Below are 14,683 nucleotides of genomic sequence, written 5' to 3'. Positions count from 1 at the left end.
CGCAACGGGAGAGGCCACAGCAGTGAGAGGCCCGCATACCACAAAAAAAAAAAAAAAAAAAAAAAAAAAGCCCAGTATTCTAACCGGTTCTCCATATTAGCCTGACTGCAATGACCCTATCATGCCTCCTTTCCCCAAATTATCTTTAATTCTCAGAAAACCACCGAGCTCCTTGGTAGCTAGTCTCAGCTAGAAAACAGCAAGTGAAAAATTACTTTCTTTTAAAGTCATACTAATATTAAAAATAAAAGAAAAAAGGAATGAAAAATGGGACTTCCCTGGCGGTTTAATAGTTTAAGACTGCGTTTCTACTGCAGGGGGCGTGGGTTCCATCCCCAGTTGGGGAAAGAAGATCCCACATGCCATACAGCGCAGCCAAAAAAAGAATGAAAAAGTCATACTAATATATAAATGATTTATAGAAAATTTCTCCCAAGGAACATATGGGTTTTTTTTAAGAATAGGATCTTGTTTTCAAAAGTGTTAGACTATACCTGATTTTTTAAAATTTTTTACAGGGAAATAATTTCAAACTTAAAGTTGCACACACCAAAAGAAAAACTCCTGTGTACCCTTTAGTCAGTTTCACCAATTACCATTTTATCCCATTTATCATTTGTTCCCTCTCTTTTCTCTCCCCAGTACACGGGTGCATGCACGTGCACATACGTGCACACACACACAAGTGTAATTATAAGACATATTAAAAATTTTTCCTAAACCATTTGAGTGAGGGTTACATGCATCATGGCCTTTTGCCCTTAAATATTAACTACTTCAGGGTGTCTTTCCTAAAAACAAGGATATTTCCTTACATAACCACAAAACATTTATCAGCTACCTTTATCTAACCCACGATCCATTATCTAATTTTGTCAATACAGACTCAAATCCAGTTTAAGGTCAGGTATTGTATTGAGTTGTCATGTCTCTAGGCTCATTTAATCTGGAATAGTTCCACAGCCTTCTTGATCTTTCAAGATATTGACATTTTTAAAGAATACAGCATACATGGGATATATTTTTGAGTACGAATACCTTAAAACCTTCAATTGTTTTCTAGTCTCTGACCTTGTTATTTCTTCTAGAACTTATGGCTACCTGACAGTTCCTATCTGTTGACTGTCTTCCCCGAAAAAGTGTAAGCTCCATGTAGCCCCTCTCCATGGAATAACCATGTCCCCAGAGCCAGAATGTCATGGCACCCAAGCACTCAGGGTTTGTTGAATACTCTTCCCAAGTTGGCCTCCTTCTAAACTTCTCTCCCAATGTCAGCAAAACAGTGACCAGACCGTGAACAGCTGACCCCAACTGTATGCCTGGATTCTCCTGTCCTTAGCGTGTTCATTCATACTTGCCTACGATGAAGTGTAGGAAATGTCCTCAGACCAAGACTTGTTTATCCTGCCTCCAATCAAAACTTCTCAAAGAGGCCTCACAATATAAAACCATCCACCAATATTCTAGACAGAAACAGCAACTCAACTACTTATTCTAGAACAAAGCCATATATATATATATATATATATATATACACACACACATAAAAGGTGGAATAAATGAGTTCAACTGAATCAAAACTGTATCCTTATTTTTTCCTAAAAAATTGTAAAAATCTGAAGGTCCCCTTGGCCTAACATCATCCTCCTTGGTAGCACTAATACTTCCCTTTTGGGCAAGGCAGGCAGCCTAATTTTAAAATTATGCTCGAGAATGTAAGCAAAATTGTTGCACTTTATTAAGGCAATAAAAACTCCCCAAACTATCGTTTTAATAAACACTGTTTTTAAATTGTGTTTTATTTAGTTAATTTGATGGTGTGTTTCAGAGAGTGATGTTTTACCCTTAGTTTTAAGTACCCAAAAGGTAATTATCTGTGAAAAATTCTAGAAGAAAAATGGCACTGCGCTCAATATAACATGAAAGTAAAATTGCCCAACAACAGAAAACAGGAAGATGGAGCCAAGAAGAATAAATCCTCCGATGGGCTTGTCCAGATTTACTTACTGGGAGTGTTTAGGAAGCTCAAATCCATCGTATGAGATTCCCCCAAAGACTTGCCACTTAGGAACACAGGCAGGACCCTGTGATGCTCTGCTTCTCAACCTGGGGCACTTTTTACCTGAGGGTCTCAGTGGGAGATGAACATCTTGCTTTTTTTTTTTTTTAATTAATTAATTTATTTATTTATTTTTGGCTGCGTTGGGTCTTCGTTGCTGCGCGGGGGCTTTCTCTAGGTGCGGCAAGCGGAGGCTACTCTTCGTAGCTGTGCGCGGGCTTCTCACTGTGGTAGCTTCTCTTATTGTGGAGCATGGGCTCTAGGCGCATGGGCTTCAGTAGTTGTGGCACGCAGGCTCAGTAGTTGTGGCTCGCAGGCTCTAGAGCTCAGGCTCCATAGCTATAGCGCACGGGTTTAGTTGCTCCACGGCATGTGGGATGTTCCTGGACCAGGGCTCGAACCCGTGTCCCCTGCATTGGCAGGTGGATTCTCAACCACTGCGCCACCAGGGAAGTCCCAAATATCTTAGTTTTTACCCAACAATTTGGGTAAAGAAATAAAACACATTTAAAATATTAAATCAGGCTAGTATATTGTACAGTAAGAAGGATGAGCTGGATTTTTTTGAGACAGGCAATTTCTAAAAATGTTGTCAGGTAGGCAGCACAAACCCCCTTCAACCTCCAGTGGAGAAGCTCTGCTCACAGAACCCCACACCCAGATGCAGGCTCCCTGCTCCTCAGCCAATTGCCCCAGCACCGAAGGCTTCAGCCGAAGAAGAGGGAGCCACGTTCACACTTCATCACTGTTCACTGTTCGATTCAAATCCGGGGGTGGGGGGGAGGGGCGGGGGAAGGAACACTTCCCCCAAAGAGCATTAAACTCTAAACACCCCAAACCGTATCAAGTAAAATCAATTCTGAGAACCGAGACTAGAAGCCTCATCTGAATTGGCAGGAATCTAGAATTATAGCATATCTTTAAGGACATTTGGTTTTAAGACCTTCAAGGAGAGACTATAAAGAGAAGCTGGTTAATCAGTGACTAGGGAAGAGCTTCTGTCTGCAGATAAAGGGCCAATTTGACAGTAGCCTGAGAGAGCACAGCACTTTGCCAAACAGCCCCAGAGATGCTTTTTAAAAAGGAAAAATTTTACAAAGTTAAATGTTAACCATTTGAATAACTACTATATATGTATATGTCAATGCACAACATGAAAATTTCAAAAAGTATCAAAGGGTACACCTAAATCCCTACTTTCTTTCAACTCTAAATCCCCAGTTTCCCCCTTCCCTCCCAGGGGCAACCACTGTTACAAGGCCCTTATGTTTCCTTCCAAAGACTGTGTGTGTTGTGTATCTCTATTTGCTCTGTTTGTTGTTTGTTTTGACTGGTTGACTGGTTCCACAATGGTACACCTTCTCCACCCCTTTTTCCGCTTAAACTTTCCATCTATTTTAATGTTGGCTATTTAAACAGGTAAAAAATTTCTCTTCTGGGAATTCCCTGACAATCCAGTGGATAGGACTTGGCGCTTTCACTGCCGTGGACCCGGGTTCAATCTCTGGTCGGGGAACTAAGATCCCGCAAGCTGTATGGTGCACCCAGAAAAAAAAATTTCTCTTCTGATTATCTTAGAGACTCATTTATCAGAAATACCCCGTGTCGCAAGCCGTGCATACAGTCTTGGGCAGTCTGGTCCTGGCCTTTTCCCAGGGAGATTACCTCATGAGGCCCAACTTGGCAGGGTCCTCCTGCCAGCCCAGCACCCCTTATGGAAACTAACTCAACATCTGGCTCTACAGTAAGAGCATGACAGACGTTAACTCACTGAAACCTCACCACAACCCACAGTTCGATCTTCACATCGATAACTGTTATCCCCCTTTCACAGATGAGGCACTGAGGCTCAGGGAGTAACTCGTCCCAAGTGGCACTAGAGGACGGGTTGTGAAGCAGGTGGCGGGCCACCCCACAGCCTCAGAAAATGAGACTGGAATCACTGGCCACAAGACCACACAATATGAAAAACGCCAAACTGGTTCAGTCGGGATTATTCTCGAACTTTCTGATGCACGGGGAATATAATCCTTTGGGCAGTCTAGCCAATGTTGTCGGGGAAAGAGTCATTACAATCAGGTTTTGGAGGAGGTTCTTAGCCTCTAGTCCTGAGTGATCCATCTTCAGGTGGAACCCAGCTCTACAACCAAGTTACCTGTTAACACAGATGTTCTGGCAGAGCTGGAAGAGTTCGTGCTATAAAAAGAACTGATGTTTGTGAAGTACTTAATGTCATTTCATCCTAAAAACCATCCTGTATGGTTGCTGCCAATAATTTTGCCCCATTTACAGAGGTTAAGAGAGATTAAGTTACTCTAGACAACAAGACTAGTTAGTTGCTCCAGAAACCGGGTCCTTTGACTCCAATACCCACTCCATTACACCAGATGTCCCATTTGTCCTCATAATTTTTGCTTATGTCAAAAAAGATGAGAAAGGTGAAGAGACAAGCCACAGAATGGGAGAAAATATCTGTAAACCGTGTATCTGATAAGTGTCTAGTACCCAGAATATATCAAGAACTCTCACAATTCAACAATTAAAAATGAATAAATAAATAATGACAAAGGATTTAAGTAGACATTTTTCCAAAGAAGATGCATGAATGGCCAATAAGAACATGAAGAGATGCCCCAAATCATTAGTCACTAGGGAAATGCAAATCGAAACCACAATGAGATACAACTTCATACCCACTAGGATGGCTATAATCAAAAACTGACAAGATCAAGTGTTAACAAAGATGCAGGAAAACTGGAACCCTCATTCATTGAGCATGTAAAATGGCACAGCTACTTTGGAAAAGAGCAGCTCCTCCAAAAGTTAAACAGTTACCATGTGACCCAGCAATTCCACTCCTAGGTATATACCCGAAAGAAATGAGAAAATACATTCACACAAAAACTTGTGCACAAATGTTCATAGCATCATTCACTATAACAAAAAAGTGAAAGTAAGCCGAATACCCATCAACTGATGAATGGATTAAAAAAAGGTGGCATATCATGGGGACTTCCCTGGCAGTCCAGTGGTTAGGACTCCATGCTTCCACTGCAGGAGGTATGGGTTTGATCCCTGGTCGGGGAACTAAGATGCCTCACGGCCAAGGGAAAAAAAAAAAAAAAGTGATATATCCATACAATGGGATTATCCAGCCATAAAAAGGAATGAGGTACTGATTCATGCTACAACATGGAGGAAGCTTGGAAACATTATGCTAAGTGAAATCAGCCAGGCACAAAAGACCACATACTTAATGATTCCATTTACATGAAATGTCCAGAATAGGCAACTTCTCAGAGACAGTGGTTTAGGGTTGGCAGGGGTTGGGAGAGGAGGTGGGTGAGGGATGAGGAGGGACTGCTGATGGGCACAGGAGGGGTTTCTTTCGAGGGTGATCGAAGATTCTGGGACGAGACAGTGCTGACGGATGCACAACTTTGTGAATACACTAAAAACCACTGAATTGTACACTTTTAAAGGGTAAATACTAAGGTATGTGAATTGTATCTCAAATCTTTTTAAAGAGATGGCAGCCCTTGCTAGCTATGCGGGCATGGGCAGGCATTATTACTTATTCTTTCCATTCTCACCTATAAAACGCAGTCATCAATTATACTCCAATAAAGATGTTAAAAAACCAACCAAACAAACAAAAACGCAGTCATAGTTGTACCTGCCTCGTAGGGCTGTTGTGAGCCACACCTAAGATCATCCAAGAAAAGCACCTCTCTTAGTATCTGCCATGTAGAAATGTGTTGATAGAGGCCATTTACTATTATTTCCTTTCCCCAAAATGTGTTCCTTTTGATTGCTATTTTCTTCAATTAAAAAAAAAAAAAGTCAGGATACATTTTGTTTGAAATTACTCCTGATTGATTTTTGGCTGCAGGAAGCTCAGAGCTCTCTCTACATGGAAAGAATCCTCAAGTACTTGATCTAATATAAAATACAATAGTATTCAACGAAAATTAAAATATGATAACTTGGGTATAGTTTAGGGAACCCAAATCCAGCACCACTACCACTCCTAATACTACTGTTACCAACACACACAGGAAGGAGTGAGGAAGAGGAAGCAGGGATGACATTTATTGCTTCAAATGCTTTATATCCCTCGCGACTTGTCATGACAGTGGCAGGTATGGAGGAGACAGCCATGACTTCCCCACAGTCCTGGGCGTAAGGACACAGTCAGCCTTGAGGGCTGACACGTGTGCACACACGCACACACACACCATGAAAAGTGCTGCCATACAGGTGTGTGCTGGTATAAATGGGAGCACAGGAGAGAGCAGATCCACTCTGAGCAGGCAGGTCAGGAAGGCATCACAGAACTCCACGAGCCTTGAAGACCACAGGCGTATTCGCCCCAGGAAGGACGGAGAGGGAGAGGCACTCCTAGCCCAGCAAACAGCACAAAGGCAGGAAAAGTACACAGTGTGCCGTGTGTCTGGAGCACTGGGTGCCCGACAGTGAAGGTGGAGAAACCCGACCTGGCATGTAAGGGGCAGCCATCGCCAAGGTAAAGCTCTGGACTTTGTCTTAGGAAGCAGGTGCTAGCAAAGGTTGTGTGAGCCAGGGAGCAGCCCCACTTCACAAAAGCTCGAACTAGCTTTTCCAGTAAGCAGCCTTGAGGTGACCTCTGAAAATGGTTTGCTGTTCACTTGACCCAGAAAACCTCACAAGATCATGCAGAACAAGAGGTTCAAATCTTCATGTTCATTCTAAGGACACTCGTGAAACTGCCCAGGCCATAGAAGGTATGCACATCCAAAAAGCTACCGAGTGTCTGCAGGATGTCCCTTGACAGAAGCGATGGGTGCCATTCCATCATCCCAGTGGGGAAGTTAGTAGGTGTGCTCAGGCCAAACAGTGGGGCTGGACGCACGGTCGATGGCCCCAAAACAGTGCTGAATTTTTACTGCACATGCTCAAAAATGCAGAGAGTGATGCTGACCTTTAGGGCCTAGATGTAGTTCCCCTGATCAGTGAGCACATTCAGGTGAATACAGCTCCCAAAATGCGGCTCAGGACTTAGCAGAGCCCGTGGTCCGATCAACCTGTGTGCATGAGCTCTCCCGGCCACACTGAGATGATCTTCTCTGAAAAAGAGCAGATTGCCCCTAAACCAGGAAAGGAGGTTGCACAGAAGAAAAAGATACCCCAGAAGAAACTGAAGAAACAAAAACGTATGGCCCGAGAATAAATTCTGCCAAAAAAAATGCAAATGAAAGTTTAAAAAAAACACCTCAAACTAGTTTTCTTGGCAAACAGCTGCAGTGCAGTAAGCATGTAGTAGAATCTGACCGCATGAGAACACTAGTTCCTAACTTCAGACAAGTAAGGTCAGGGTCCCTGTTGCACAGATGAGGCCACGGGAGAAGTGAGAGTGAACAGGATGTACAACGCCAAGGCTGTGGCATAGACCAGAACTCCTCACCGGAAGGATGCAGGGGAAGCCCAGAAGGAAGGACAGAGGGGTGGGAAGCACCAGTCAACCTTTTCAGATTTAAAGAAAGCAAAACACCGTCCATGGCGCAAGAGGAGATTAAACCGGACACTGGCAAGTCCCTCCTTAGAAACCATGAAGCCGTAATGGAAGCTTTATCAGCACTTTCCAACAGAACCTTCTGTGATGATGGAAGATGTTCTAACCCTGTGCTGTCCAGTACGGCAGGCATCAGCCAAGCATGGCCCCTGAGTGCCTGAAATGTGGCTAAGCATGACCGAGAAAATGAATTTTCAAATTTAATTTCAAATAATTTCAGTTTGGACAGCCTCACGTGCCCCAAGGCCCCCATATTGGACCACACAGTTTTAGGACCTACCTCTTGTCCTATTCCTTATAGCTACTGTTTTTAGACACATGGAACAGAGGGAGTTTGGGATCCCTTCCCACTTTTTAATCATTCCATTACTTCTGAGCTATTCCAAACTGTTCTGAGGGGCCTCAAATTTGTTTAGTCATAAAAGAGAGGTATTCGACGTCATTTGTTAGATGACTCCCCAAATTCTTATCATTCACTCAGTGAGGTACCAGCAGTGCCCCCTCTAGGTGAATAAAACCAGGGATTGTTTTGAGAGAATCAGCCCACATGTTTTCATTATTACCATAAATATTCTGGTACACGCTTCTGTGAGGATGGTGGGATGCGGTGGGGTCAGGACTGGATGACATCTTAAGTCCCCCACAACCAGGTGGTTTCAGATTCCACAGACGCCACTGGGTTAGTCCCGGTGGCAGGTGCTTCCCTGCTGTGACGCTGTGAAGACAAGACAGCTAAGCACCTCTCCAAAGCCCTCTGGCTCACACCCCAGGGTGTCAGACAGTCAGGTAAGCTGTAGTCATTCGTCATCAGAAACCGAGTTTCCTGGGAGAACCAATTAAACCAGCAGCTACACATCTCCTTACTCTTCACACAAGGCATAACACACAGCCTGATAGAATTCCCCACCCATACCTCCCCACAACAGATCAGCCTTCTGATTCCCAGAAATAGTCCACACACCCCCATGCTTGTATGGAAGACTGGAAGGATGGACCCCATGTGGGGTCACGTGACCTCTTTCTGTTGATTATTTCTCTACACAGATAAGGCTCTAGAAGGATGCACACTCAAATAGCATTATCAGAGATTAGGTCTGGGGCTGGGATTTGGGGTGATTTTTTTCCTTCTTTATACTTTCCTATCTTCTGAATGTTTTGCATTGCGTATAGGTAATATTCGCAATTTTTTAAAAACAATGCTACTTCCATTCCAGGAAAAAAAATGCCTTCACAAGCTGTCAGCAGTGAACTCGCAACAGGAGTTATGTTTGTGGTGGGGATGGGGGAGCCAGTCAGAAAGGAGGCAGCTGAGCCGAAAGGGGGCCCTGGGCGCCCCCCCAGAGTTTGAACTCCAGTGCCTCTCTCCCCGTCGTGGGGTTGGCTGGAGACTTAACCTCCAGAGGCAGCGATAATCATCCCCTCCTGTCACACGTTCATCCTTTAGGGGCTGAAAGGCAGGGGAGAAGGTACTAACGCCCAATTAGCATCCGAAGAGACTTAGCAGAAGTAGACTTAGAAGTAGAAGAGACTTCGTGAACTTAGTATACGAGTCAATCCCACAAGCGAATCCACCTTTCATGTTCTATTCTATAACCCAGTACTTCCACCGGTATAGATTCATATATATACACACCTAGAGGTACCAGAAGATGTGTGTCCAAAGATGTTTATTATAGCATCATGTATGACAACCACAATCAAATTAAACGTCTGTCAGTGAAGGACTCAAATAAAGCACTGACATCCACCCCTTAGAACAGCATCTGGTCATCCTAACAGGAGTGTAGTAGATCCAGATGTCCAACAGGGAAAAATCTCCAAGATACATTAATAAGTGTAAAAAAACCAAAGGATAGAACAGTGTGCGTGATACGATCCATTTGTGTAAAAAACAAATGTAGAGCTACAGATACATACACAAACACACTAACACACGCCTAAATTTACTAGGCTGATGCACCAAAGAGCAGTCATCTCCAATGAGCACCTATGGCAATAGGTGAAGATATGTCCTCTTTATTTGATCCCCTTCTGTTCTATTTTATAAAAAGTAAAACAATACATATAAAAAGAAAACAATTTTATACTGCCCTGCCTAGGTGTTCATAAAATACTGATGTAATGTCCAGAACACCTACTATAATTCCTGGAAAATAAACCAGGCCAGAGGGAAAAAAGCTTTAGAAGTGGGGCCCTACCCATATATCCAGAAAAAACTATAATTCAAAAAGACAGCACTATGTTCACAGCAGCACTTTTCACAATAGCCAAGACATGGAAATAACCTAAGTGTCCATCAACAGATGAATGGATAAAGAAAATGTGGTATATATATACAATGGAATACTACTCAGCCATAAAAAAGAATGAACCAATGCCATGTGCAGCACCATGGATGGACCTAGAGATGATCATACTAAATGAAGTAAATCAGAAAAAGAAAGACAGGGGCTTCCCTGGTGGCGCAGTGGTTGAGAGTCCACCTGCCAATGCAGGGGACGTGGGTTCGTGCCCCGGTCCGGGAGGATCCCACATGCTGTGGACTGGCTGGGCCCGTGAGCCATGGCCGCTGAGCCTGCGCGTCCGGAGCCTGTGCTCCACAACAGGAGAGGCCACAACAGTGAGAGGCCACGTACCGCAAAAAAAAAAAAAAAAAAAAAGAAAAGAAAAAGAAAGACAAATACCATATGATATCACTTATATGTGGAATCTAAAATACGGCATAAATGAACTTATCTATAAAACAGAAACAGACTCAGAGACACAGAGAATAATAGACTTGTGGTTGCCAAGGGGGAGGGGGTGGGAGAGGAGGGATGGATTGGGAGTTTGGGATTAGCAGATGCAAACTGATATACACAGAATGGATAAACAACATGGTCCTACTGTAGAGCACAGGGAACTATATCCAATATCCTGGGATAAACCATCATGGAAAAGAATATGAAAAAGAATGTATACATATGTATAACTGAGTCACTTTGCTGTACAGGACAAATTACCACAACACTGTAAATCAACTAGACTTCAATAAAATAAATTTTGTTTAAAAAGAAGTGGGGCCCTACCTATGATTAAAGACCACATTTGGAGCAAGTCAAGAAGGGCATTACAGTGAGTGCAACTGTCGTAAGCGAGTCAAGGCGAGAAGATGTCTCCAGAAAGAAAAAAATAAACAAAATCACTGTGAAGAAATCATTTCAGGTTGTATTTGGAAGCAGAACAGGGAGGTATAACTAAGCAAGACATTTCCATGTCCTCCCTGAGCAAGACAGCAGACAGGTTACAGTAAATGGAAGCCTAAGAAGTCTGAAGTGTGGGTCTTCCTATCAGATACATGGAATACAGAAAAAGAATGCAAATGGATATTGTAACTAAATTTGAACTACTGACATAAAAGGGGTAGCCCTTTGAACGTTAATTCGTTAATTTTAACAAATGTTTATTGCCCTGAATAAATTCATTGGTCAATTATTTCCTATACAATTTTTTAATTGAAGTACAGTTGGTTTACAATATTGTGTTCGTTTCAGGTGTACAGAGAAGTGATTCAGTTGTGGGTTTTTTTCAGATTATAATCCATTATAGTTTATTAAAATACAAGACATTGACTGTAATTCCTTGTGCTACACAGCAAATCCTTGTTGCTTATCTATTTTACATATAGTAGTTTGTATCTCTTAACCCCATACACCTAATTTATCCCTCCCCCGCCATCCGCTTTGGCAACCACAAGTTTGTTTTCTATGTCTCTGAGTTTGTTTCCATCCTGTATATGCATTCATTTGTATTATTTTTTTAGATTCTACATATAAGCGATAACAAATAGTATTTGGCTTTCTCTGTCTGACTTATTTATTTCCTGTATTTAAGGATAGGAGATCCTCCAAATAATCCATGAAAATGCCTACCTCCTATCTCCTATCCCCTGCGCATCTGTACCAAGATCTCAGACTGAATCCTGAGGAGAACCTAATTCATACATGGATGCCAAACTACCTGAGAACATTCTGACACACTTAGATGCAGAAGCACCTTACAGAGCGCTTCGTCAAGCTGGGGTCTCGTTTTATTTAAGGGTCTGTGACAACAACGAGGCTTCGTGAACAGTAAATCTGACTCCTCTGCCGCCGCCACAGTGACACCATCTGCTCAAGCTTCTCCACAGACCAGTTACCAGCTGCCTAAATGGACAACACAGAAAGACACAGAAGTGTCTTTCCAGAATCAGTTCCAATAAAGTGTCTGCATGCCCCTTCACTCTACCTACAAGCAAATCCTGCCCCCTTTCTCTTGGCTTTAAATGTAAATGTCACAGGACAAGTATGAATTCCTCGATGGTGGAGACCTTTAAAGATACTATGGAAAACAGCTTCCCCGAAGAAGTCAATCACTGGGCTGAAGGCTGATCCCAGCAGATGCAACGCCCCCCCTCCACCCCACCCTGCAGTGACTTACCTTAGAATTCATCTCCATGTGGTATTTGGCACAAGCTCGAAGCTGAGTCACCCAGAACTGTTTCTCTTTTGCATCAGCAGCTAAAATAGAGAAAGAAAGGCTTGGAGCAATTGAGCCAAAACACATCCAACCCATTTCTACACGCACCTGAGGGGTTGGGGGCCTGGGAATGAAGGAGCGAAAGGCAAATGCAGATGGTACTCATGTCAAAAATCTGACGACACCAAATCTCAATCAAAAATCTTTTTTTTTTTTTTTTTTTTAAGAAATCTAAAAAGTTTTGAGAAACTTAAAGGGATTTTCAGAATTCCATCTTCCTGGATGGAATCACTTGAACACATACAGATCAATTTCTCCAAAAGTAATCAATACACTTATATTCTTTCTCTTTTTTAAAATTTCTAACAGATTTTTTAACAGCTTTGAGATAGAATTTACATACATAAAATTCACCTGTTTTTAATATTAAGTGATTTCTAGTATATTTACAGAAGAGTACAACCATGACCATAATCTTGGTTTAGAATATTTTCAGTATCCCCCAAAGAATCCTCCACCCATCAGCAGTCACTTCCCATTTCTCTCTCCCCACCCGCTTTCCCATCCCTAGGCAACCACTAATCTGCTTTCTGTCTCATAGATTTGCCTATTCTAGACATTCCATATGAATGCTCCCATGCAGTATGTGGCTGCCTTCTTTTACTTAATGTTTTTCAGGTTCATCCACATTGTAGCATTTTTATTGTCCCTAACACATTTTTTTAAATCTCTCTTTTCAACTTATAAATACCAACTCAGAAACTTCAAACCGAACAAAACTGAATAAAGTAAGTTTCTTGTCATTAGAAGGGGGTTAGAGGTGGAATTTCCTTTTCGGTGGGGCATTACCTAAGTGGCTGCAAATATGCTTTGTTAAAACACTTTGCTTTACTGTGTAGTACACAGTGGGGGCACCTAATATGGTCCTATGACAGGTGCTTAATGAAGGTTTCCCTGAAGAAGTGACAAAAAAATTCCCTCTTAAACCACATTAATAACTTAACTTAGGGCTTCCCTGGTGGCACAGTGGTTGAGAGTCCGCCTGCCGATGCAGGGGACACAGGTTCGTGCCCTGGTCCGGGAAGATCCCACATGCCACGGAGCGGCTGGGCCCGTGAGCCATGGCTGCTGAGCCTGCGCGTCCGGAGCCTGTGCTCCACAATAGTGAGAGGCCCACGTACCGCAAAAAAAAAAAAAAAAAAAAAAAACAACTTATTCTGGAATGTCTGTTATGAGAACAATTTGGCCAATTTTTTAAACTCTTCTGAAAAAGTCATTTCTACTTCTTTAAAAAGCAGCAGGGAAGAGAAAACCTGATTATTTTTAATGCCTCTACCACATGTGGCTAAAAGGAGGATTAAAGTACAGTGTTTGAGGCCCCTTTGTTATCTGTCAGAGTTGTAATGTGGAGTTATCAGCCTCTACAAAATTAGCATTCAGTTAAATTACCATTTTAATGTGTGTTCTCAAGGGTTCTTATTATGACTGAACAGAACAAGGTACAAAATGTTGACTTACAGAACCTGAAATGTCTCCCAAAGAGACATTACAGTACCAGTCACTTGCAGAGTTACAATCTTCCATCTACACCCTCATCTCTCAAATATATAAAATTATTTTCTTAAAAGATCATGGATACATAACAGGTTCTAATAAAATCCAAGTTAACTTAATTGCATAACTCACTGCATAAATATTTTAACAGAATATTTACTGCATAAATGTTGACTATGCAGAAAACAAAATGATTCCCCTAGAAATTTGTATCATTTACAAAAATGAGCCTGTCATCTGTCAATAAAACCCAACTTCAGCTTGAACTTCTGGTGAAGAAATCTGGAAGTGCAGACCAGCGTAAGACTAGGTGAACCCTACTTCCAAAGAATAAAAGGATTCTGAAGAAACTAGAGCCATTTTCCTTAGGAACATGAAGAATTGCTGGTTTGTGGCAGTACCCAAAGGCTCTGCACCAAAAACATTCCCAAAGCTGTGCATCTATTAACATCAAGATTCATCTCTACATGTAGCGAGATGTGAAATGAGAAAACCAATGCCCAGATTCTTTGGGATGGACCAAGGACCAGCCAGAAAGAGGCAGAAATGTGTCCTCCCTCTGCTGTAGTGGGTAAGTTTAAGCTAAATTTAGCCCTTGTGATTAGTTCATGCAGATAATAAAACTTTTATGTTTGCTATGAAAACAACCCTTTAAAAAATTCTTGGGGTTTAATAACCCAGAGAATAACAACTAAAAGGCAAAATGAGATGGCTCAAATGGTTAATTGGTTGGGCTGTTCTTTTGTACGGGTTCGTGTCATTTTAGAAACCACAGGCGGGTTTATAGCAATACAAGCCTACCTCAAGAAACAAGAAAAATATCAAGTGAACAAACTACCCTTACACCTAAAGGAACTAGAGAAAGAAGAACAAACAAAACCCAAAGTTAGAAGAAGGAAAGAAATCATCAAGATCACAGCAGAAATAAATGAAATAGAAACAAAGAAAACAATAGCAAAGATCAATAAAACTAAAAGCTGGTTCTTTGAGAAGATAAACAAAATTGATAAACCATTAGCCAG

The 14,683-nt window shown here is 42.0% G+C and overlaps 1 protein-coding gene across 6 annotated transcripts in view; it reads right to left on the bottom strand.

Annotated features, from left to right (window-relative positions):
- OSBPL10 (oxysterol binding protein like 10) overlaps positions 1 to 14,683 on the bottom strand; it is a 439,127-nt gene that overhangs the window by 224,163 nt on the left and 200,281 nt on the right. For all 6 annotated transcript variants that reach the window (XM_028478813.2, XM_055079565.1, XM_024116487.3 and 3 more), the window contains one exon: positions 12,069 to 12,148. In XM_028478813.2, the coding sequence (XP_028334614.1) occupies positions 12,069 to 12,148 (80 nt within the window). The remainder of the gene's footprint in view (positions 1 to 12,068; positions 12,149 to 14,683) is intronic.

This window comes from Physeter macrocephalus, chromosome 18 (genome assembly GCF_002837175.3).
Source record: "Physeter macrocephalus isolate SW-GA chromosome 18, ASM283717v5, whole genome shotgun sequence".
Lineage (NCBI taxonomy): Eukaryota > Metazoa > Chordata > Mammalia > Artiodactyla > Physeteridae > Physeter > Physeter macrocephalus.
This window is presented reverse-complemented; position numbering and strand designations above follow the sequence as displayed.